General features: G+C 39.5%; 1 protein-coding gene and 1 pseudogene across 1 annotated transcript in view; one reads left to right on the forward strand and one right to left on the reverse strand.

Annotated features, from left to right (window-relative positions):
* The window catches only part of Kcnma1 (potassium calcium-activated channel subfamily M alpha 1), a 692507-nt gene that overhangs the window by 1633 nt on the left and 665999 nt on the right, over nucleotides 1-24875 (reverse strand). The window contains exons 25-28 of the mRNA XM_052189881.1: nucleotides 11686-11880; nucleotides 9318-9436; nucleotides 7581-7805; nucleotides 5195-5223 (exon numbers count right to left, since the gene is read on the reverse strand). Of these exons, the coding sequence (XP_052045841.1) occupies nucleotides 5195-5223; nucleotides 7581-7805; nucleotides 9318-9436; nucleotides 11686-11880 (568 nt within the window). The remainder of the gene's footprint in view (nucleotides 1-5194; nucleotides 5224-7580; nucleotides 7806-9317; nucleotides 9437-11685; nucleotides 11881-24875) is intronic.
* Nucleotides 18233-18734, forward strand: LOC127691103 (40S ribosomal protein S25-like; annotated as a pseudogene).

Genomic DNA, 24875 nt, shown 5'->3' on the forward strand with positions numbered 1-24875 from the left:
CTGTTCTGAGATGATCTACAGCTTGCCAGCCTCCTACAGCTTCTTTCTACATTCATTTATCTTTTTGTCAAGCAGAGGTTTTCTTTTTTTTTTCTTTCCCTGAGCTTCAATTCCATAGATCTTTTAAAGTCATCAGCACATCTGAATTATTAATGAGGCTTTAGAGGCAAGACTCCTGATGGGCTGGTTAAAAAAGGTTGTATAGAAATCTGGGACTGTGTACACATCAAAATAATTTCAGCTCCATTTAAAAAACCATTTAGTTCAAGTGTGACATAGATGAACCATTATGCATTTGTGGAAACCAATTTTTTTGTGATCTACGATTAAACTAACCTTTCAGGGAAGAGTAAAGTGTGATAGTTATCATGTTTTAAAAGCATTGCCAGGTCTCTGAAACAATTTCCAACTACGACTTCCTCAAACAGCTTATGTGCAGAGATGGTGCTCAGAGAGGAGCCTGGTGTTTATGCTGTTTGCCCAAACTGCCCTTGGCTCTTGGCCGAACAGTTACCTGGAACGATTTTGCTGAAGGGATTTAGTGCTGGGTTGTACATCCCAGGTAACAAGAGTAAGTCTCACTGATGGAAAGGAGGATGTGTTTTGGGTGAAAAACCAAAGAGCTGCAATTTGTTGAAAATTTTACAACTGCTACAGAGAATAATTGTTGAGAATTTAGTATTTACAGTTCAATTCAAAGGGGGCCTTTTGACCTTTCACCACAGAAAGAGTATCAATTTCCTCCAGCTGCCTGTTAGAAAGATGGCATTATTGGCCCCATTAAAGCTCATTTCTCTTTAAATTTCTTGTCCAAAAAACAAACCTAGGCAGTATAGCCCATGTGGTTTGAGAGTGCAGCTTCAAGCAAGGAAAGGGTCAAACGCAAACACATCCTCATCGGGAGGTGAGATTCTCATTGTTCCTGACAGGACACTGTTTAATTCCAGTGTCTCCTGAGCTCTGAATGCCTATGAGGTGGGAGGCATAGCCAAGTAAGATGTTGAGGAAATCAAACTAGCAAGATGCTCTGGGCATTGTCTAAAGTGTTTGGGAACAAAGGTCTCCCAAACGGCATCAGAGGGGTTATGTTTTAATGGGCATCAGCCACTAAACTTCTGTGGAATGTCCTTCAGGTAAGATGGGGACAATTTGGCACACAGAATCTTGCCATTTAAAGACAAAACTGTGCCAATGGATCACTATAAAAATGGACTCAAACCAGGAATTCTAATAAGTACTGAAGTGGTTAAGTCAACTCCACTTCAATGCTCGGCTTATCAATGTTCTCTGTGGCCATATTTCATACCTGAGACAAGAAGTTCTGTGATCTCTGGGGGCCTTCTTAGTACCAGACCCAAAATTGAAATACAAAACAAAACCAAACAAAACAACCCTGTTCATTCATAAATTTCTTGTAGTTAATATATACTTCATAGCCTCATTCTGAGGACACTGGGTGACTCTCAGGATCTTTTGTCATAAGACAGGTAGAGATAGGAAGGAAATGGCATATCCCTATATGTGGTGAGCATGTTGGTATAACAAAATAAATTGAGAAAATAACTGGAGGTAAAAATGATGGCTACACTACTGTGAATGTCCCACAGTGGGTCAACTAAGCCACTGTGTACTCTTTGGATACACTATGTGGAGGGAGGGCAATGAAATGGCACCAGCTTGTGGGCTACAGTCAAGTATACCTGGATTCCTCACATGCTATGTGCTCTGAAAAAGTTATGCAAAGTATCTTATGACTATTCATCCTCTATAGAGTAGGGCTGAGAAAATAACCTTCCTAATCTTGTTGGCTATACCAATGGAACCGGTATCAATGACTTACTACACATTCGGCTACAGGGTCAGCAAATAATATTTGCTAAGTTTGTTACTGGGATTCATGATTCGGGCACTGTATTGTAGTGACAGAGATTAGTGTGGAGACTTTGGTGTTCTTCATATTCCATGTCTGTCATATGAGGATTCTAATAACCCCTACATCTGGTTTGATCATGAGAGTTAAATGTGTTTACAACTGTAACTTGCTGAGCAGAGCAGCTGGGATGACTGCCTTAGGCATTAGCTTTAAGGTTAGCATTGGTAAGAGTATGATATAGGGATGGGTGGTACCTTCTGAATGTTGTATTTGCAAGTGAAGTTCTTCAATGGAGGAGCCAGAAGCAGAGACCTAGGGTGTATAAATTAGGGGCTACCCTGAAGAATGTAGACTGTGGCAATAGAGATGACTCAAAAGGATCTTGGGGGTAGTCTTCATCTGGAAGGTGAATGGGAGGAAGGGGCAATATGGTGTTATGCTAGGGAGTTCAGGGCTGTGATGCAGTGGGTCCTTGTTTCTGACACCAGTTTTCATCTGATGGATGTCCTGCCCCTTGGAAAACCACCAGTGTCTTCGATTGCTAGTATAAGAAAATGACTGATTTAGAACAATGGTTGACTTCCTCCTAGAGGAGAGTTATTATGGTAAAGAAGGGCTGCTTCCAAAGCAGAGGGAGAGACCATTGGGTGGTAAACATGAGACTTTTGTTGGCACTGTGGGTGATCAGCGCTGTGGGTGTTAGCCTTTTGATATCACTACTCCCCAGAGAAGACTGATGAATCGGGGAGCTGATAACACATTAAAGGCACTTGGAATAACTGGCTCTCTGTAGCACCACAAACTGAGGCTTTGAGAGCAAAGGCTTGGAAGGGAAAGATCCCATTTGGATAGAGAGAACATCGAGACAGAAATAGCTACAAAGAGCTCCAACCTGTAAGGGCAACTTCCCTGGAATGCATTTCTGATAGGCAGTGTGGTAAGCTTCCTGCGCTTATAAAACCTGATGCCTCCCAGGCAAAACTATGCATCCAGCCTCCTCTTTTACCTCAGCAGAACATAGCCATTCCATAAACATAAGCATAGTTTCTACCAGACTTTGACAAGTTTCCTTTTATCTCATTTCTCAGTAATGGACCACTCTGAGCGTCCATCCTTGCATCCAGCCAAACCCTGAGGATACGCTTTCCTCTTAGGTAACAGAGTTTCTCCTGATAACTTCCATGCGCAGTCTCCTTCTGGGAGTTACTTATTCAGCTCAGTGACAGATGCCCACAGCTACTCCCTTATCATATTATGACAAAGCAGGGATTGGCCAATGGAAGCTGGTGGAGAAATTGATTTGTACCCTGTCTTATCTTCTGCTCCCAGAAGTTTCTGTACTTTCTGGTTCTTCAAGGAGCCTGTTGCTATAGGAACATAGAAGTTTGATAAAATTGTCTCTCTTGGGATATAGACACCTTTAAGGCATTCCTCATGCTGAAAGACAGTCAGTCAAAGGTTCCTATGGTCACCTAGGATCTCAATAATGTTGCCAACAGGCATAGTCAGTCTCTCTAGTCCCTAAGCTCACAGAGCTTGTCCCCACTTGCTTAGAAACAGAATCTAGCTCCAAGAGCTTGACACCAGCAAATCAGCTATGTCAACACCTGGGGCATTAATGGCCACTTTTTCAAGAATAAACCAAGGGGCTGCAGATAAATTATAAGAAAGTTTAAGATGTGAAAATAATTTCAAATACACATTGTGTGTTCCTACTTTAATATCCTGATTCATAAGCCTTTATTTCAAATGGAATTGGAAACATCTCCAAACTATTGGGGAGACTGGAAAGTGCAAGGGTCTGTTTCAACTGGATTTGAGAAGGACCCCAATAGCAGCTTTTAGAGATGTTGACAGTACCACAGTTATTAGACAGCTGATGCAAAACTTTTCCTCCTACTCTCTCCCAACTCACTTAACATTTGCCCTTTCCAAAGCCCGAGCAACACAGACGGAATGGCTCACAAATTGCTTTTCTTCCAGAACTGGGGGGAATCACCAAGCTCCAAGCTGCAGTTCTTATAAAATGGGTGTGTTTTTCTTTTCACAGTGTTCTCTTACTTTCTAACATTCCTTGTTTGTTTCTAGTTTGGGCAAGGGAGAAGTAGGGAAGAGACAATGTATGAAGAACCCGTGTACTCCTTCCTAAGGGAGCAACTCTTCTCCTGAAAAAGGGAGTTTGGAGTCAAATAGCAAATGGTGGAGGAGAGTCTTCACTCTATTAAGAAGAGTATAATATAAATGTTTCAGCTAATAAAAGAGAAGTCACCATGATCCTGTTGCCACCAGATATATCAGTAGTCACCTCTGATCGATTCTCAATGATTTATAATTACCCAGTGGGGATTATGTGCCCAAAATCCAGAGAAAACTCCCAGATGTCATCTCATGTCACAGTCTGTTCCCATTCCAATCAGTTACAGTCTCATCTACTGGAGCCACTAACCAATTGCATTAAAAGGACACTTTGGATTGTCTTCTGCCTGCCCCATTTGTGATTGGGATTTAACAAATGTCTGAATGGCAGGTGGTAGGAGACACACGTGTGAGTTCTGTTCAGACTGAGTCATCAGCCCCTTCAGAACTGGGCATGCGCTCTCAAGTAGATTCACAGGGCTCAACAGCTTTGACTTTGGTTCCTACTGATCAAACAAGAAAACAGACCAATGCATTTGTCATTAATAACCCTCCTCCTATGGACCAAAGGAAGGTCAACTATGAACAGAGAAGCACATTTGCCAAATGGAATGGCTGTGAATGTCTTACAAAAACATCTGTCAACCAGCATCATTGATTTGGTGGGTCTTGCCAAGACCAACACAGAGGTGTGAACAGACCAGTGGGGGCTGGGTTTGGGCAGTGGTGATGGGGCAGTGGAAGAAGCTGGGTTTTTCAATGGGAAAATGCTTTTGGACTTGGGGCAAGGTACCAGGTGGGCAGGGAGGCCACGTGCAGATTTGAAGGCAAGCCAGATGGAGAGAAGTTACCCCCAGATTACCCGACCCCCAAGAACACCAAAACAAACTCTAAGGGATCTAGCCATAGCAGCAGCACAGCCTCATTGCGCTGAGCAATTGAGAAAGTGGAGGAAGAAAAAGAAGAAGGAAGGGAGAAAGGAAGAGGAGGAGAAAGAGGGAGGGTGAAGAAGCAAAACAAATGAGAGAGAACCACAAACAGAACAATTTAAATAAAAATAAACAATAACAGAATAAAATTTGTAACTCCTTTTTTTTTTAATTCCACAAAAGTTTCACAAGGACAACGTTATAGAAGAAAACCCCCAGCAGTGGCTAGGTCATGCAGAACCATTAATTGTCATACCTTGGCCCATTCTAGTCATCCTTGTTGCACTTTAGAGAGAGAAGTAAGCTATGTGAGTTTTACAATGCTTTGAAACTGTCATTTCCTGTTGAGCACTTTAACTGGCACATTCTTATAGTTATCAATGTTCTGAAGACGTAACCTCATAAACTCCTTAGCAAAGAATGCATGAAGAGCTCTCATGATCCAAAACTAGGGGACATGTATATATATATATATAGTTATATATATATATATATAGTTATATATATATATATAGTTATATATATAGTTATATATATATATATATATATATATATACTCATATATAAAGAGATAGCTAGATGTCATATATAAACCAAATATATAAGGACAAAAATAATTTGAAAAAAAATACTTCCACTCACAGGACTTTTAAATTTACATGTATACAATGACTACCCACCCATTGCTGGTTAGAATCCTGCACTGCCCCTGTCTTTGGTGTGGGGGGAGGTGGAGGTTCTGACAGAGCCTCACCATTTTTTGACAGTAAAAGTGCTTGTCAATCACACAGCAAGCAAATCTCCAAAACCATCATGCTGGAGAGGACAGGGAATCAAAAATCTAAACCCAAAGCATTCACCATAAAAACACCTTTTTGAAAAGAGATGCTAAAGATATGACAGATTTCCTCCCTCCTTCCAATCCCCTGTTCTATCAATGGATTTCTAAATAAACATCTCAAATAAGTTCATATGAGCCCAAGGTTAGTCTACCCATACCAGAATTTGGTTATGGTAAAGTTGGCCGATTCTTCAGAACTCCAATGTTTCTAAAACATAATTTGCATGCATAAAACATCTGATAGTTGCATATTGGGAAAAGGGTATCTGTCTATCTTCCCTCCCTTGCTGAATAACAGGTTTTTTGAAAGAAAGAAAGAAAGAAAGAAAGAAAGAAAGAAAGAAAGAAAGAAAGAGAAAGAAAGAAAGAAAAAGAAACAAAAGAAAAAATTAACTACTGCAATGTGTTTGGCTCACTGTTACAGCCGCCTCCTTCCAATCTTGAAATGAAGGGGAATTGGCTGTGTGTTAAAAAAAAGGGTTACCTATGTTAGACCTTTCCTGCCAGCCTTCTACTTTGGGACAGAGCATCATGCAGCTGTGGCCGCAGTTTAACTATGGCCTCTAGTTTTTGTCTTTCTTTAGTCAACTGTGGCCCCATCCTCCTATGTTCTGATTTATCTAGCACGGTTCGCTCCTACAAGAATCCATTAGCTACCACTGGATCTGTCTCCTTTCTGCTCCACCATTACCCCAGCCTGAATTGTACTTGGCTTTGGGGCCCTCGTTAGTCAAACAAAGGGGAGTAAAAAGGTCCCTTGAGAATGCATGGAAAAATACTTGCTCTTTTCTGAGCGTTATTTATTCTGTACATAAGGTAAGTGATTCACCTTTTAAAGGATGTAAAAGTCCCAGGAAGGCAGTTCTTAATGACTTACATCTGATATTTATGATACATATGGCTTTTCATCCCAAATGTCAAAAGTGAAAGAAAAAAATCTAGCTATGTGTATGGCAGCATAAGGAGACAGAATAACAATTTAATATGTGATCAAACCTCTTTTTCAGGTAAATGAAATGATTAAGATTTGATACACCCAGGAGTGGAAACCTGTTTTCCTCTCTGCTTTAAAGTTAGAAACATTCACTTAAACACCGGAAAGATGCTAGCTCTGAGACAAAAAAGGCTTTGGTGAATAAGTTAAAAAAAAAAAAATCTCTGATGCTCTCTTGCAACAAACAGATACTTAATCATCTTTTGCACACACTTGGAAAGCTTTTCAAATGTTTTGCGATACTTCAGCCCAGAGTGGAAACGATCAATGCGTTTTCATTGCTTTTGGTTGCTTGTTTCAAACGATTGTGTGCTAACTTATTGTGTGTGTATAAAAACAGAGAGAAAAAAAAGCAAACAAGAAAAAAAAAAAAGAAAAAGAAAAAGAAAAACCCAAAGCATTCTGATGATCCTGATAAATCAGAGTAAACCTGCTTTGCCTAACTCTCAGGTGCTCCCTTCTAACCTGTGAACTCATCCCTGCAGTGAGCTATTTATGTCCGGAGGGTGCCTTTGGGTTGCTTCCCCCTAGAATCATAAATAACTTTTGGTCCGTCTGCTTATTTGCTGTTGTGCTCAAGGGTTTTATGGTGGTGAAATAAAAATGACAACCACATGCACACTATCATACATATGCAAAATGTGTAAAATAAAAAAAAAAAAAGAAAGAAAAGAAAAAAAAAAGAGGGGACTATAGGGAACAGGAAAGTTACTCTTGGAATACCAATCGGGGAAATGAGTAGCAGATACAGTTTCACACATGGGTGCCGGTGGCTACACATATCAAAGTCGCTCTTCCTGAACGTACTTCTGTTTGTCGCGGGACTCCCTGGACTTGGGCCGGTTCGGCCGATTTGCTGTGGACGGGATGGAGTGAACGGAGGAGCTCTTCTTACTGGACGACTGTGAGGAGTGGGAGGAATGAGACAGACTGGCCCGGGATTGGCCAGCGTTGTGGTCAAACTGCATCAGGCAGAAGATCAGGTCTGTCGGTACAAGCTCAAACTCGTAGGGGGGATTGGTGATGACGTACCTAGACCGAGAAAGCAAAGGTATTGCAGGTCAAGCAGGCACACCACTGAGCTCCCCTGTAACCTAAATGAACTAATTGCCTGGTTGCTTCAATCTGTCTGAGGAACTGAATGATGTACTTGGTCCAGTTGCCCCAAGTTTGCTTCCAAATGAAAGGAATCTTCATGTTTAACTCAACAAGGCAGCTAGAAGCCTAGGCGAAGGTGCCAGGTTAGAGCTGGTAATGGAAAAGCCACACCATCATTCGTGACATGGACCAAATGTGCAAGGGTCAAGTTCATGACAAACAGTCACACAATCGCACTGTAACTTCCATTCTAGAATGTCTTGAGAGTCACAGATACATACCACAGGGTCTCTGTCATACCTAATACCTCTTTAACAAAATAGCTCCCTAGTTATGAGAGTTTGGCCCACCCTCTGCCGATTCGATCAGGCTTTCCCTGGCTGACACCAGCCATAACTACAAAGATCATCAGCACATTGGCTCTGCAGCAAGAGATCTCAAAGTACGGTCAGGGACTCCCAGGAACCTCAGAAAAATGCTGGTTGTTGGTCCCAGGGATGTAACTCAGTGGTAGAACATTTGCCTTGCACATGAGAGGACCTGAGTTCATTCCCTAGCACTGAAAAAAAGGAAGAAAGGAAGGGACAAATGAACAAATTATGGGAATGGGAATTTGAGGTGATTGGACCAAATGAACAAATGAAAAAACAAATGGGAAAAATTTTAGTAACCTGACCCCCTGTTCTATTGAATCATAATCCCCAGGGTAGGGCTCTGTAACTTGGTCTTTGGAAACTCTGCAGGTTAATCTCCTACTTACCAAGGTACAGAAATACATTAGTCAGAAAGAATTTTTAGCTCGGGCTAAGCACTGTAATTCCCAAGCATTAAATATATAAACATTGTTATCTAATTTTAAATGTGCATGCATGGTTTTTCCTTACACACACCTGAAATTACCGTAATCATAGTATTTTTATTTTAACCCCTCAGATAATTGTAATCTATAGATCTGAGAAACACCTCTATAGCCCTTTCTTAGAGTATACGACGCAAATTCATGGGTTTGAGAAATTCTAAGATGCATCCTCATTGTTTTTCCTGCCATGAGCTTATTAAATTAAGGCATATCAGAAAAAACACAGAATTAAATATATGAAAGAGAGTCAATTACAAAATATATGAAGCAAAAATATCAGCAATATGAAGTATCTCCACATTAGGAAACAAGGAAGGTAATGCACGGAACCGAAGCTTGAGAGTCTGACTTCTGTAATGGTAAAGGAACTGCTTTACAAAGCGTCAATTCTTCCCTCAATGGCTTCAAATGTACTATTAGTAATTAAAAAAAAATCTTTCTCCTAAGTCCTAAGCTCAGTATCAGATTTTATACAGGCAGTGTGTTGAAGGCATGCACACAGAGATGTTTGCCTGGGGGAGACAAGAGAAGGAAGGCATCAGTACATTGCACTCGGGTGAGACGGCAGGGTGGGAAGACACACTCACCTTTTTGTACACTGGCTGGGGGTGCTGAGGTGGGCATCTCTCAGCCGGTAAATTCCAAAACAAAGCATGTTATATGTTTTCAGTGCTTTGCAGAACAGATCACCATAACAACCACCATCCTGGGAGACGACAAAGGGAGTGAGAGAAACATCAGTTTTTATTTGCCTGGGAATCAAGGTCTAGGGGAAAGAGGAGCTTTTCATCAAAGGTTGTTCCCTTGTCTCTGGAGCTGGAGGGTCTACGCCAAGAGACTGTGGCTGAGGAGGTCAGCATGGCTGACAACCTGGCCCCAGTATACTTTGACCTTGGGGATCTGACAACCATGGGAGCTTCCTCTGGTGTCCCCACAGGTCTGTCCACAGCTCAAACAAGCTTCTGGCTTTCCTTCATCTGAGCTTGGGGGTGGGGGGGTGATACTGGAGGGTCTCAATGGTATAGCTAGAGAGAAGAAAGGAACCCCACAAAGCAAGGATTCTATTTCTCCCCCAACTGGCCTGTGTCCACTGTGATGGGACCGGGATGTCAAAACTGCCCAAGTGATAATGAAAACCACAGCAAGAGTAAAAGAGACCCCTGCAAGTCCTAGGGTGAGAAGACTCTTTCAGATGAGGACTGTGTGAAAAGCACAATTTGCAGACCTCAGAGATGTCTAGGGGAATGAGGATGTGGGAGTCTGCAGGCGAGATAACTGGGATTCAAGGTACTAATCGGTTCACAATCGGCTCTGGGGCTCAACTTACAAGGTAGAAACACTGTTTTTATGTAGAAATAAATAAAAAAAATTCTGGGCTTCATGCAGACACATGATTCCAAGTGGACTTTATTACAGAACAGCATGATGGCAGAGTGAATGAATTAGGAACAGAGACTGTATTTGTCTTTGCTATAGCTGGAATCAGGAGGATGGACATTGTACTATGCTACAAAGGTTCCAACATCTTAGGAATGTTGAAAATACTAGTCTGATTCAAGTGTAGTAGTAAGGAAGTAATGAAGAAAAGAGCCACTGGTTATGGAATTCCTTATAAAATAGCCCCAGATTAATGTAGGTCCTAGCCCACAAGGAGGCATTGGTGTGTTACAAAAAAAGACATTCTCCATAATGGGACATTTGGGGTAACACTAATTTTTATGCATTAAGTATAAATATCCCCAAGCCTCATGGTTTAACTCCTTAAACTCCTCCAGGTGACTTTGGAACACAAGTCAAGGTGGCATGCTTTTCCTGAAGTGCCTGACCCAAGGGAGTACACAGAATCCAACGAGGCCCTCTAATCCTCCACTAAAGGAGGCCTGGGAAAGGGTGGCTGGGTCTAGTTTCAGAAATCCCAAGACCAATTAGAGACATCAAGGCATCGAAGGTGCCAGTTGAGAACCTGCCACTTTGGCTAATGGTTCTGGATACACAGGATGGCCTTGACACTTCAAATCTCACCAGTGCCTGGATGGTACTATGAATAAAATATTCTCACACAAAACTGTGTCTATAGAGACCAGTGACTGATCAGAATTTGAGTACCATGGCAAGGTTAGAAATCTGCAAGGCCAGAAGCTCATTGCCTTTGGGCTAGTTCTAGCCCTCTAGAACAGCTATCCCCTGCTCTGTCTGAATAGCTCTCTGTCAGAACTAATATCTTGTGACTAATACAAACATTTCAAAATCTATTTATTAGCAGACTACTAAGTGCCACCAGCCCAAATGTTAAAAATGTTACCAGACAGTATCCAGTGTCTATAGGAAATCTCTCAGCCTGCTGTATCTGCTTCTGGTGTATCCACTGATGGATTTTAAAACTGCCTCAGTTTATGGCTTTATTGGTTCTTTGAAATTATGCAACTTCATGAAACTGTCTTCATGTAGAAACAAGGATTTTGTGGTATGTAAAGATGTGTTCCTTAGCCATGGTCCCTCCAAATGGCTCCAGAATAAATTATCTCTTATTTCCCTTTAATATGAGAGCTGTCAAAGCTGAGTGGCTGTGTTATCAAGACCCTGCTAAAATGCTTACCAAACTTGGCTGTGTTTTGTTTTTGTTAGCACCTGCCCCTTTCATCTCTGTGAAGAAAATACCCGAGGAAGGCAGCAGTGGAAGAAAGGCCCTCAGCTCCAAAGTCATGATGGGTGCAAATGCCCTGTACCTCAGTTGCCAGAGAGCAACACATCAAAAATATGGTAGGTGAATTTGCAGGAATACCTTGGAATAAAGTGTGGGGCCTGGTAAATAAGGCTCCACAAATTCCATCTCTTTTGTCTATTATCGTGAAGAGAGGCACGCAAATGCCAAGCTTGTCACCATCCAACAAAGTTCATTCAGATCACATTTGCTGCAGACACTGGGCTCGGGAGTTAGCTGAGCTGTAGACTTACCCCTAAGTCTGCAAAGGGCCCATCCAACAGGGCTAACTGGGCCACTCGGCAACGGTCCCTGTTGGCCAGTGTTTGTGGTGTGCTGTAGCCCCCTCGTAGTGCGTTCTCCTCAGCTATTAGAGCCTCGAGCTCTGGCGTGGCTCCTCCTGTCACCAGGGTCCGTATTAGGGTGAGGATATTGTCATTGAAGTATGTCTGGAGAAAGAAGGTAGAGATGAAACGTTCTTAAGCCAACACCTAAAAGTCACCACACCTGATATCCACATTACAACTTTTCTTGGTATCTATCATGAAAGATTCTGGCCTGCCTTTTAGAATAATTTTCTGGGGGAAGAGAAAAGACAGCAGCCTCCAATCATTTTAGTCTTTTCTCTCTCACTGGTTCTACTATGGAATCCTTACTTAAACTTTTTTTTCAGAGGATGATTCTTCTTAAAAGGATAATTCCCCCCCCCAAAAAAAAACCCTACTATCGGCAGGTATACAAATACTACCTTGCCTCTGTAAACCTAAACATCAATTCTGACATTGGAGATCAAATAAATGCAGCATGCATGGGCTGCTACCCAAAAGAGGGCAACATCTGAGAGCCTGTCACACACACGTTAGGCCACCCACGAATGGCATAACTTCTTTGTCTACAGAATGAGGTGCCAAGAGAATCGAGGATGCCACACACTCAACAATTTATCACAGGCCTTGATAATGGCTGGACCCAGAAGGCCTCACCAATAAACCAGCTGCATAAATCTATGAGCTGAGTAGCTTAGTGTGCATGTCTTGGATTTTTTGCAAATAGCCTCAGCTGTCTGAGTCAAATGTAGCTGAATAAAGAACTTTCCCCTACATGTACATTTCTCTCCTACCTGGAATATCGTAACATGCCTGTCCAGAAGAAGGCAATGGGGGCTGACCTGACCCCAAAGATATTGGGGAAGGGACTGTTGTGGATGACTCTCAACCCCAAATATCCCTTGAATACTCTTTCCTGTTGAAGTTTTTGTCCTAGAAGCAGGAAGACCATTATTGTCCTTCATCTTTGAACCTCTTATCTCTCAGTCAGCCTCAGTGCCCAAGATCTCTCCAATCCAGTGGCTCTCGGACACACTAATTGCTGGGACCCTTTAATATAGTTTCTCATTTTGTGGTAACCTCCCCCAACCATAAAATAATTTTTATTGCTACATCATAGCTGGTATTTTGCTACTGTCATGAATCATAACGTAGATATCTGCTTTGCATTATGACCCCAAAAGATTTGTGACCCACAGATTAAGAATTGCTGTTCTAGACTAAGGAAAAACACAGGGAAGGCCCTGTAGACTACATCATGGAGACCAACTAAAGACTTATTAACATTTCCCAGTGTTTTCCCTATAGTCCAATACATTACCCTCAGAATCAGGGGAATATCCCACCAAGTCCCATCTACCATATTAAATAAGGCAGAGCTGGACACAAAACTGACAGGTGCCTCTGTGCTCCAATTACCATTATAGACCAATGGCCAGGAGATAATTCCAACTGTAAGTGTGCAGATGGCAAACAATCACAACCCCATTTGCTGACACAGGACACTGTCTACCCAAATATAAAGAAATATTTATAAACATTTTTTCTTTCAGAAAGAAACAGTTTTCAAGATAAAAATGCAGAAGAATCTGTTTGATTGGGTAGGTAGTCACCAGAGAGTAAGCAATGGTAGAGTGATGCAGTCCAACTGGGATAGCTATAATACCCCCTCTGAGTCTCAGGGAAAGGGAGAGGGCAGAACTAACATAATCTAGAAGATGGGGAAATACACACCAAAAAGGGGTCTTCTGAACATTACATGGTCAATGCACTTAGTGATGACAGCTGTGGTCATCTGCACAAGAACTACACAAAATTGGGCCAACTAATATTTTATCATGGATATGGGGAGGAGCCAGTGAGACCCCATTCCTCCTGGAATGGGGATAGTTAAAAACTATTGGAGGTAAGGCTATCATTTTTGTTAGTAGTGTAGTTAAAGGCAAATTTCCTTGCTCTAGTAAATATCCTACTCAAGCTCAGGCAAGAAACTCTAATTAAAGTGAGTGGGCCACAGACAAAATGAACATGGAAGAGTAGAAGTGTGAACTATTGAAACAAAGAGTTTCAATAGGACAGGGAAATGAGAAGAGGGAAGTAGAACTGATTAAATTTTATATATATTATATAAGTTTATAAAATTTATTATACAAATTTATAAAAAATATATACTATATATGGATGAAAAGAAAAATACTAAGGAGCATATAGGGCAGATGTTTTCCCCTTAAAATTAGAAGTAAAAGGAACCACTTTGATGACTTCTGTCTTAAATTGCACTGAAGGTTCTAGCCAGTTTGAAAGAAATAAAAGAGGCATTCATATTGGAAAAGAATGAAGATTATCTGCATTTACTGATGGAATGGTACTGTATAAAGAAAGTCCCAAGGAACACACTCAAATGATCATTAAGTAATAACAATTCAGTAAGATTTCAGGGTTCAACAACCAACATGCAAATGTACAAAACTTTTTTCAATAAACAAGAAAAAAAACTTAAGGAAAATGCTTAAGAAGAAATTTGTTCAAGGAGTCCAAGGGCTGGTGTACTGAAATCTATATAAAATCACAAAAGATATGAATGAAATCCAAGTGAATGGAACGCTATTCCATGGTCATGGACTGGAAGATAAAATTAGAATAACAGCAAAACACTTAAACATGATACAGAATATTCCTATCAACATCAAAGACCATTTATTTAGGAAAAATAGAAAAGTGAGTTCTAAATTTCATATGGACATAAATGTTATATCAATCATATAAAAAGCAACTGGAAATAAAGGTGAAGGAGTCCCAACCTCTGATTTCAACATATACTACAACCATTGGCATGATGTCCCAGATACAGACCAATGGAACAGAATTGAGCATCTAGCAATAAGCCCATAGACCTGCTGTCAACTGACATTCAATGAAGATATCAAGAAGGTTTATTAAAGAAAGAGTCATCTAATAAATAAACACTATTGCAAGAACTGGGCATGTACATGCAAAAGAAAAATGTTGGATCTAGTCCTCACACTATATACAAAACTTAACATGAATCAAAGACCTTTATGTTTCAGCTAAAACCGTAGAGTGGTCCTGGGCATATACCCAGAGGATTCCCCACCATGTAATAAGGATACATGCTCTACTATGTTCGTAGCAGCCCTATTTATAATTGCCAGATGCTGGAAAGAACCCGGGTATCCCTCAACAGAAGAGTGGATGCAAAAAAAAATGTGGTATATCTACACAATGGAGTACTATTCAGCCATTAGAAACAATGAATTCATGAAATTCTTAGGCAAATGGATGGAGCTAGAGAAGATCATACTAAGTGAGGTAACCCAGACTCAAAAGGTGAATCATGGTATGCACTCACTAATAAGTGGATATTAACCTAGAAAACTGGAATACCCAAAACATAATCTACACATCAAATGAGGTACAAGAAGAAAGGAAGAGTGGCCCCTTGTTCTGGAAAGACTCAGTGAAGCAGTTTTCAGCAAAACCAGAATGGGGAAGTGGGAAGGGGTGGGTGGAAGGACAGGGGGAGAGAAGGGGGCTTATGGGACTTTCGGGGAGTGGGGGGGCTAGAAAAGGGGAAATCATTTGAAATGTAAATAAAAAATATATCAAATAAAAAAAACCATAGAGTGCTTAGAAGAAATAATAGTGGTAAATTATTTGATAATTTTTTGATTTGATAATTATCTTAGATAAGACATCAAAATCAGAGGCTATATAAGAAATCTTGATAATTTGTAATATTTTAAACTCATGCATTGGGGAGAGTATGTAGAAAGTGAAAATTCTCTGTAGAATTAGTGAAAAGTGTGTCTTCTATGGGAGTAGTATCAAGTGTTTAAATCCCTTCAATAACACAACAACCAAAAAGCAATAAATTTGAAAAATAGAAAAAGGATGAGGCCTCAAAACAATATTGACAAGTGATCAAAAGACCCAAAGAGGTCCAGGATCAGTAGCTACAGAGTGACAGAAGACAAAAATCATAGTGAGATATTGTCTTTACCCAATGGGATAGTTGTGATAAAACAAGAGACAGATAAATAGCAGGAACTGGTAAGAATATAGAGAAACGGAAGTTCTTACAAACTTCCAGTAGGACCATAGGTAGTCTAATCATGGGAAATCTGTCTGGAAGTTCCTCAGTGAGCAAACTTGGAGTTTCCATGGGACCCAGAAACTCTAACTATACCCAAGAGAAATGACATGCACATCAGAAAAAAAGACCCAAGCAGAGAGATTCATAATGGCATCCTTTGCCATTGACAAAAGGACTGGAAACAAATAAAATGGCAATCAGCTAGTGAATGTACCACCAAGCGCTATAACCGTGGAATCAACATTATCTGTGGATAAATAGAAGTAGAGTACTAATACATGCTACAACATGGATCAACCAGAAAAATAAAGTAAGTTTTTATTTATATGAAACATCCAGAAGAGACAATTCTAGGAAGAAGAGTATAAATATAAGTGGATGTTCAGGGCTGAGTAGCTAAAGTAGTTAGGAAAATGAGGGTAGATTTCTCTTGAAAGTTATGAGTATGTTCTAAAAGGGATCCTTGGGGATGCTTATATATGCTTACAAAACATAAAATTGTTTACTTGAGTGAATTTTATAGTCTATTAATATTCTAGTAAAACACTTTTTAAAAGAACTGGTTAAAAGATAATTACATGATTAAAAGATAATCATGCTTAAATTCTTATCTGTGAAGTAGTAAGCTGCAAAACTGAAAAGTGTGTAAGCACACACATGCATACATGCACATGTGCATGTGCACATATGTACACACACATACACACACACATGCACACACACACATACACACATGCATACATGCACATGCGCATGTGCACATATGTACACACACACACACACACACACACACACACACACGGAGTCAGTGGTGGAGAGTGTTTTATTGTCCTAGAAAAAAAACCAGAATCTGATAAATGCTGAAGACAGAGATGGATATGCTAAACAGTAGTGCCCATATGTTAAAGGCATGTAAAGAATTCAAGAAACTAAGACAAGAAAGTACTTCACACAAGCACCACCCCTCCTAAAATGGAACATGAACCTAAGAAGCAGACTCAGGGCTTTACCAAAGAAGCAAGAGCCATGCCAAGCCCTGTGCCCAGTGAATATCTGAATTTAAATATTTAAATGAAGAAGGAAAGTGACTGGCAATACTGCTCTCAGAAAGAAGAAGATGAAGAAGAAGAAGAAGAAGAAGAAGAAGAAGAAGAAGAAGAAGAAGAAGAAGAAGAAAAAGAAGAAGAAGAAGAAGAAGAAGAAGAAGAGGAGGAAGAAGAAGAGGAAGAAGAAGAGGAAGAAGAAGAAGGAAGGAGGAGGAGGAGGAGGAGGAGGAGGAGGAGGAGGAGGAGGAGGAGGAGGAGGAACATTAGGTACATGGAGGCTCTCATTACAAATGTGAAAGAAATACTAAGTTGGAAAGACCAGCTTTGTTCCAAGGATTACATATGCTATGAACCTGTCAGTCTAATCTGTGAAAACACTTAGAATGATTCTGGATATTTGAGTCCTGAAGAACTTATTCACTTCATTTTTAAAGATTATTTCATTTTAGACTATTATAGGGAAGCATTGTGCATGCACATGCAGGGTGCCTTTAGAGGCCCTTAGAGGGTGCTGGATTCCCCGGAACTGGAGTTACAAGTAGTTCGGAGCTGCCTCACTAGGGTGCTAGGAAGTGCACTTGGGTCACCTGCAAGAGCAGCATGAAGCTCATAACTGCTGAGCCAACTCTGCAGCCTGACACTGATTTTCAAAAAGAAACTCAGAACCAAAAACTAGTTTCCTGAAATACAATCTAACATTTTTTTTTACCTTAAAAGTTTTTTTAAAATACTGGAGAGGTATATCTTTTTCTACTTTTTTTAAAAAAATTTTTTATTTATTTTCTATATTCTTTGTTTACATTCTAGAAGCCTTCCCCTTTCCCAGTCCCCCCCCCCCCATATGTTCCATAAGTCCTCTTCTCTCCATCCATTCTCCTGTCTTTCCCCCTCCCTTTTCTGTGTCCTCATACTCCCCTACTATGCTGGATCAAGCCTTTCCAAGATTAGGGCCCTCTTCTTCCTTCTTCATGGGAATCATTTGATATGCTAATTGTATGGAGAGGTATATCAAGACATGGAACTGTGCAAGTTTCTCATGAGGCTGGAGAAACATGATATCCGCATTACAGGCATGAGGATTTGAGTTCAGATTCCCAACACCCACATAAAAGGACAAGTGATGGTGCATGGCTATAATCCTAGTACTGGGAAGACAAAAGCAAGATGATGCTAGGAGCTCACACGCCAGCCGGTTCTGTGGAATCCTTGAGGTCCTAGTTCAGTTGGAGATTCTGTCTCAAAAACTGAGGTGAAAAGTAATAGAAGACAAATGATATTGACTGTTAGCCTTCTCCACACATAAGAAGGCACATGCATGTGCAAATGTACATGTGTGTCCAAAAGACTGTCATATTTGCTACTTAAAAACAGTGCAGCTCTCCCATCCCATATCCTGGTGAGACTGCAGTGGTGGCACTACTCTCTGGGCTTCACTGTGCTGCCCAAGGATGACATGAAGAAAGATGATGGAAAGTCGGCCAAACAACGACGAAGACCCAGTAAATAAACCTGGTGGCAAGGCCCAAAGGAAGTGGTCCAAAGGCAGTGCTATGGATAAGCTGAACAGTCTTGTCTCAACTTGTTTGACAAAGCCATAGACAATGAACTCTGTAAGGAAGTTCCCAACTATAGGCTTGTTTTTCCAGCTGTGGTCTCTGAGAGACTGAAGATTCGCAGATCCTTGGTCAGGGCAGCCCTTCCTTCAGGAGATACTCAGTGAAGGACTCATCAAGTTGATTTTGAAGCATAGAACCCAAGTCATTTACACCAGAAACACAAAAGGTAGAGACGCCCCAGTTGCTGGTGAAGATGCATGAACAGGTTTGATCAGCTATACATTTGGAAAAATAAAACTTTACTAAACAAACAAACAAAATACCAAACAACTGAGTGCAAATGTCAAAACAAATTCTGAAAAGAAAAATAACAACATAAAATCATCTATTAGTGCAATATCATTAAAATGGATTTTATAATTTGAAAAATGAGATAGGAAGGTGGAGAGAGGAAATAATGACATTAAAACTGACTATACAAGGAGAAAAACAAGAGATGCCAAAGTTTCCTAGATATTAATACTTAAAATATCAGTTTTGAGTGTATTTATAGAGGGGACCATTAAACACTAACTAGAGCTAAACACAGAACTGAGTATTTACAAATTTAAGTATCACTAGACATAAAAAGTTAAGCATTTAAATATTAACCTATATACCAAAAGATGAATGATTAAAAAATAATCACAGAATCAAGGAAAAACTATAATAATAACGAAACAGATGGGGATATATGCAGTATAACAACATAATTAGATAATCTATAAAATAGCAAGGAATTTTCAGATCTATGGTAAAACAAAATTAATGCCAGGTTAGTATTTTTATACAAAATAAACAGGACAACAAAATATATTTTAAGTTCTAAAATATACTGAGTTCATTTTATAGTGGTAATAGAAACATTTACAAAAGAGCTCCAACTTTGTATAGATAAAATATATCAGAAACGATAGCAACTATCCAATGTTTTAGGGGAGCCTCTAAATCAGCGGTTCTCAGCCTTCCTAAAGCCACCACCCTTTTGTACAGTTCATCATGTTGTGGTGATGCTCAGGAATAAAATTACTTTGTTGCTATGTAACAGCTGTAATTTTTGCTACTTTTATGAATCATAGTATAAATATCTAATGTACAGGATATCTGATATTCAACCTCTGTAAGGGTCCCGACCAACAGGTTGAAAACCATGGGTCTAAATATATTGACTGTCTAGCAAGCAGATCAAGATCCAAATGAAATGTAGACTAGAGACTATTTAAATTTAAGGGATATTTGATTCTGACGTGCAAAAAATGTCATGAATAAGCCTGAAAATAGAAAAGTAGATTAAAGACAAAATCACTATAATGAATAAAACTATGCTATAAATGGGTGTGTTTTTTAAAATTATGCTTTCCTAAGGCAAGAAGCATGATGAAAAATGAGGTCATAAAACAATGAAATAGCAAGAGGATATTCAATGAATTGATGAATCTAAAAATAATGCTTCAAAAAATATACCAACAACAGCAAGATCAGAAGTTAGAAGGAGAATATCATGTAAGGTATGTAAAATAATTAATGCCAATCTCTATATAACCAGTCTCTGGACATGAATAATGATACCTGTATGGGGTTGTTCAATGATTAAAAACACCAACTACTCAGCGCCTAAGTTGGGTTCTGATCACCCATACATGTATAGGCAAATTCACTTGCATGCATTTGCCCACACACAATGACACATACATGCTCATAATTTTAAAACTGAGTAAATCTTTTAGAAAGAATTGGTTTTGCTCTAAAGCATGAGCCACAATAAGAATCATCTGCAAAGAAACAGACTGTTAGGGAAAAAAAAGACAATCTCTGTTTCTGATAACGTAACATAGCTACTTGTAATTTTACCACTAGTAAGCTAAGTTTGATCTATACCTAACTGAAGGCTCCATGTGGACTTCAAAAGACAATTGGATACAATTACATTAAGTAACTTTTGAAGAGAGCTTTGTATTTCCTCTCAAGCTTTACAGTAAACATTTTCTGTCCACTAAGGATAGGATTAGAAATTCTATCAACAAGAATGGGATGCCAAATCCATAGTTCAGTGATTATAATTATTAAGATGTATGATTGGTTATAGCCACTGTCATTATTTTTTTAATTAACTTTTATTGGGACTCAGAAATGCTCATTTGTTTACATGATACCTTTGGTTACTTCAAGACTACAACAGCTAAGTCAGATAGCCATGCCTGAGACTACAGCTCTTAAGAAGTGAAAAGTCTGACTATGAAGGCTTTCAGAGAGGTTAGCTGATACAGTCTAGAAAACATCACACATCACTGGATGAATTTTCTACAAGTGGATTTGGGGGGAAACTGTCTATCTAGAAAAACATTTTAGCAGTATAGCAATGATTGAATAAATAATAAAACAGTCATGCAGTGTACATTGTACATATATTAACCTGTTTTGAGAAAATTATAGTATGGTTAGAATACATTTTGGTAAAATTTTTAAAGTAGAATCTAATACGCATTAAGATTTAAAAAAGCATGTTAAAAACACATATCTAAACTGACATATATCAGAATTTTGGGAAAATAACTTCTTGATATGAAATTTTTTCCATTTTCTACTATGAAAATATTTATTGTAAATTATCAAAAATGAAAGGGAGTATCAAAAATAATTACATTAAAAACAGCTAAATAATTCATCTCTTTTGATAGTTATTTATATAGCAAGAAGTCTTGTAGGATAAAAAATGAAATTATCAAAAGAAAATAATATATATTTGCATGACTACCTACTAATTAAAATGTGTATATTTAAAACTATCATAAAAACAGTTAAAGGTCTTCCTAGGGAAAATGGCAATAAAGAATACCACAGACATGAGATGGCATTTGCACACCCACAATGGGACTGTGTGGGCACACTTGTTCCTGATATAGACTTCACAAATGTTTATATCTACTTAACACACAGTAGGTTTGCCTCAAAGAAATGAACTGCTACTCCTTCTAAGAGTCATATTCCAAATGCTTAAGCCCTGGGTATTAAAGGTTCTATCTGGAATGCGCCCTCAAGGCCCATGTATGGTCTCTAGCTTGGTGCTATTGAGAGGTGGTAGAACCCTTAACAGGTGAGGCCTGGAGGGAAGTCTTCTCATCACTGAGAGCACATCCTTATAGATCACTGTGGGATTTTAGTCTCTTTCTGTCTTAGGCATTAGAACCATGAGGTGATTATTTTTATTCCACTACACCATGCACCACAGTGTGCTGGCTCAATGAAGGCCCAAGACAGCCATACCAAACCAGTCAGGGGCTGAAACCTCCAAAACTGTGAGCTGAATCAACCTTTCTGTTACCTAATTTGATTATTTCAGGTATCTATGATAGTGATTGAAAGCTCAGATTGTGGTATATCCTAAAAGAGAGTATCAGGAAATCCTATGGAAGCTTTGCAAGCTGTGACATTTAAAAAAAAAATTACATGTTAAATTCTCTCAACAATATATTAACTAAAAAGAAATAATCAGACAATATTTAAAACTACAACTTCTATCTATCTATCATCTATATATCTATCTATTCATCCCCATCTGTCTATCCTATCTATCTATAAAAATACATACATATATATGTCTATCTAAAAAACACACGCCAAAATATTAAACACTTTTCTGCAGTATTGGGAATACAGACCACTTAAATATTTTCCTATGTTCTTGTGCTTCCTAAATTTTCCAAAAGGAAAGTGGCTATCTATCTCTACATGAAACGGCAATCTGTTTATTTTAAACAATGAATATGATAGAGTTACCTGTTGGAATACACAGATAAGGTCTACATGGAAGGACAGAGTTTGGTTGAATTGTTTGGATTTTACCTCAGCATGTATTTAAATGATTTATACAGAGACACTGGCACTTTTTGAGTAGTTAATAATCCCCAGAGCTGCATTTCTATGTGATCCAAAGGCAGTGTCTCAAAAATGGTCCATCAGTGGTTCAACCAGAAAGTAGTCAATGGGGTTTCATATAGTACTTGTGAAGAGCAAAGGTCTGTTTTAGTATCATGGTGCAAAACACACTAGGACTCCAAGTACTAACTACCAAAGACTATCCTTGCAGCATATAAAGTAGCCAAAATGCACAATTATTTTGTAGATTAACGTATATTCTGGTGTAGAGGGTTTATAGACTATGAAGGGCATGCATGAGCCTTTGTGTCTTCTGTTCATATACTCTCCAGACTTTCCTATGCCCTACTGTGAACCAAGTCCTAGACAGATGTACTCAATGCCTTAGGAAAGACTTCTGTATGAAGCCTGTAGACTGAAAGTATTAGTCACAAACATCCTGCCTCATCCTGGGTCACTTTGGTGGTTGGGGAGCAAATGGGGGATGAGCTTGAGTTTTATTTGATACCGCAATCAGGACACCTGTGCAGTCTAAAGAATTCAGGGGTCTCTTCTCACTGTGAAGACACTTTTCTTGGGAAGACTTTCTTTGTAGTAAAGTAAGCTGACATCCTGATTATGAGTATTTAAATTTTTTTATGTTATTTATTTGTGCTATGGTGTACTGGTAGAGGTGTACCTATTTAAACTGCTATGGTGTACCAGAGAACAACTTGGGGGAGTTTATTTTCTCCTCCATGTGAGTCCCAGGGATTAAACTCAGGTCACTATAATTTATCAGCAAGTGCATTTGCCTCCAAACTATCTCACCATGCCCTTTAATCCTTTCTTGGCTACTCAATAGCTATGATAATGGGAAAGTTACCAAAGTTTTCTATGGTTTGGACCCCTCGTCCATATTGCAAGGGAAAAAAAAAGGAAAAACACAAATTTATAGACTAGTGTTAAACAAGAGAGCTTGTGTGTAATTTCCCATGTGCAACCAGTAATCAATGAATTGTAGCTTATTAAAAAAAGAATAGTCAACTCCCAAAACAGCAAGTTTAGACTATGCCCCTCTTTCTGCCCACTGTTCTCATCTCTAATAAAAGAGGGCTGCCTTCAAGCATGCTTGAGGTTCCCTTGACCTCTAGCAATGAGTGACTCTTGGATCTTGGAAGGACACACTGCAAATAGTGAAAGGCTGGAACAAGGGGGGGGGGGGTGGATTGCAGGAGGAAGAGCTGAATCTGCAGCGCCACCTAGCATAAAGTGTGCTGGCCCTCTGCCTGTGATGCTCCGCCTCGCTAGAGCATCATCTTCTTTCTACATTTTTTTTTAAGTATAATTACTGGAGCTTATGTTTCACAGTTAATGCTGTCAAGCCTTTTAAACTAATTGGTCTTTTATAGAAAATTTAACTGAAAATTAACACATTTTTTAATAACATTGCCTTAACTTTAATGGCACTCTGCCTTTCGTCTATAATTGCACTAAAATTGTCATTTTCCATGTCGTATCTGCCATTTTTTATATTTGCTAGTTTTCACGGTGTGGATTTTTTATTTTTAGCCTTTTTTTTTTTCTTTCGTGAGCAGTGAGAACTATTTTCAATTATTTTCTCCTGGATCTGCCTTGCCTGGTGCAGCAGCGAGGGGTATGTTCTTGGGTCCAGCACGACACCCCGCTGTTTGCCACTCAGACACAACACTGCTGTTAGCCCATCTGCCTCGGCTGCACCTGTGGACTGTCTGTCTGCTTGTGAGCAGAAGAAATGGGGGCTCTTGGATGGAGTGTAAGAGACGCGTCACAAGAAGTAACTAGCTGGCATCACTAGAGTGGCAGCAGTTCATCTGGGCTGACAGTTCAGCCTTCAACATAAGGCTCACCCAGGGTTTGGCCCCTCAGGAAGTTACAGCGTAGACAGAAAGCAGGTGGGGTGGACCTGTGGTTCAGAGGAGTGCATTCTCGACTCTTACTAACACCAATCTAGTTATTTCTGACACCAAGAGGCCAGTTCATATGAGACATGAAAACACAGAAACATCTCTACTGCAGACTTCTGACTTATCTATCCAATAGCTCCTGGGTCTTATCTCTCTAAAGTGTGGTTCTTGCCCTGTCTGTCACTGCAACCCTTTAATACAGTTCCTCATGTTTAAGTGACCACAGCCATAAAATTATTGTCATTACTACTTCCTAACTGTAATTGTGCTACTGTTATGAAGCATAATGTAAATATCTGGGTTTTCCAATGGTTTGAGGCAACCTCTTTGATAGAGTTGTTTGATCCCCAGAGGAGTCTCAGCCTATATGTTGAAAATTATTTACATACACAATAGAATACTATTCAGCCATTAGAAGCAATGAATTCATGAAATTCTTAGACAAATGGATGGAACTGGAGAACATCATCCTAAGTGAGGTAACCCAGTCTCAAAAGAACACACATGGTATGCACTCACTGAAAAACAGATATTGGCCTAGAAGCTTGGAATATCCAAGACA

The sequence above is a fragment of the Apodemus sylvaticus genome, chromosome 8, assembly GCF_947179515.1.
Source record: "Apodemus sylvaticus chromosome 8, mApoSyl1.1, whole genome shotgun sequence".
Taxonomy (NCBI): domain Eukaryota; kingdom Metazoa; phylum Chordata; class Mammalia; order Rodentia; family Muridae; genus Apodemus; species Apodemus sylvaticus.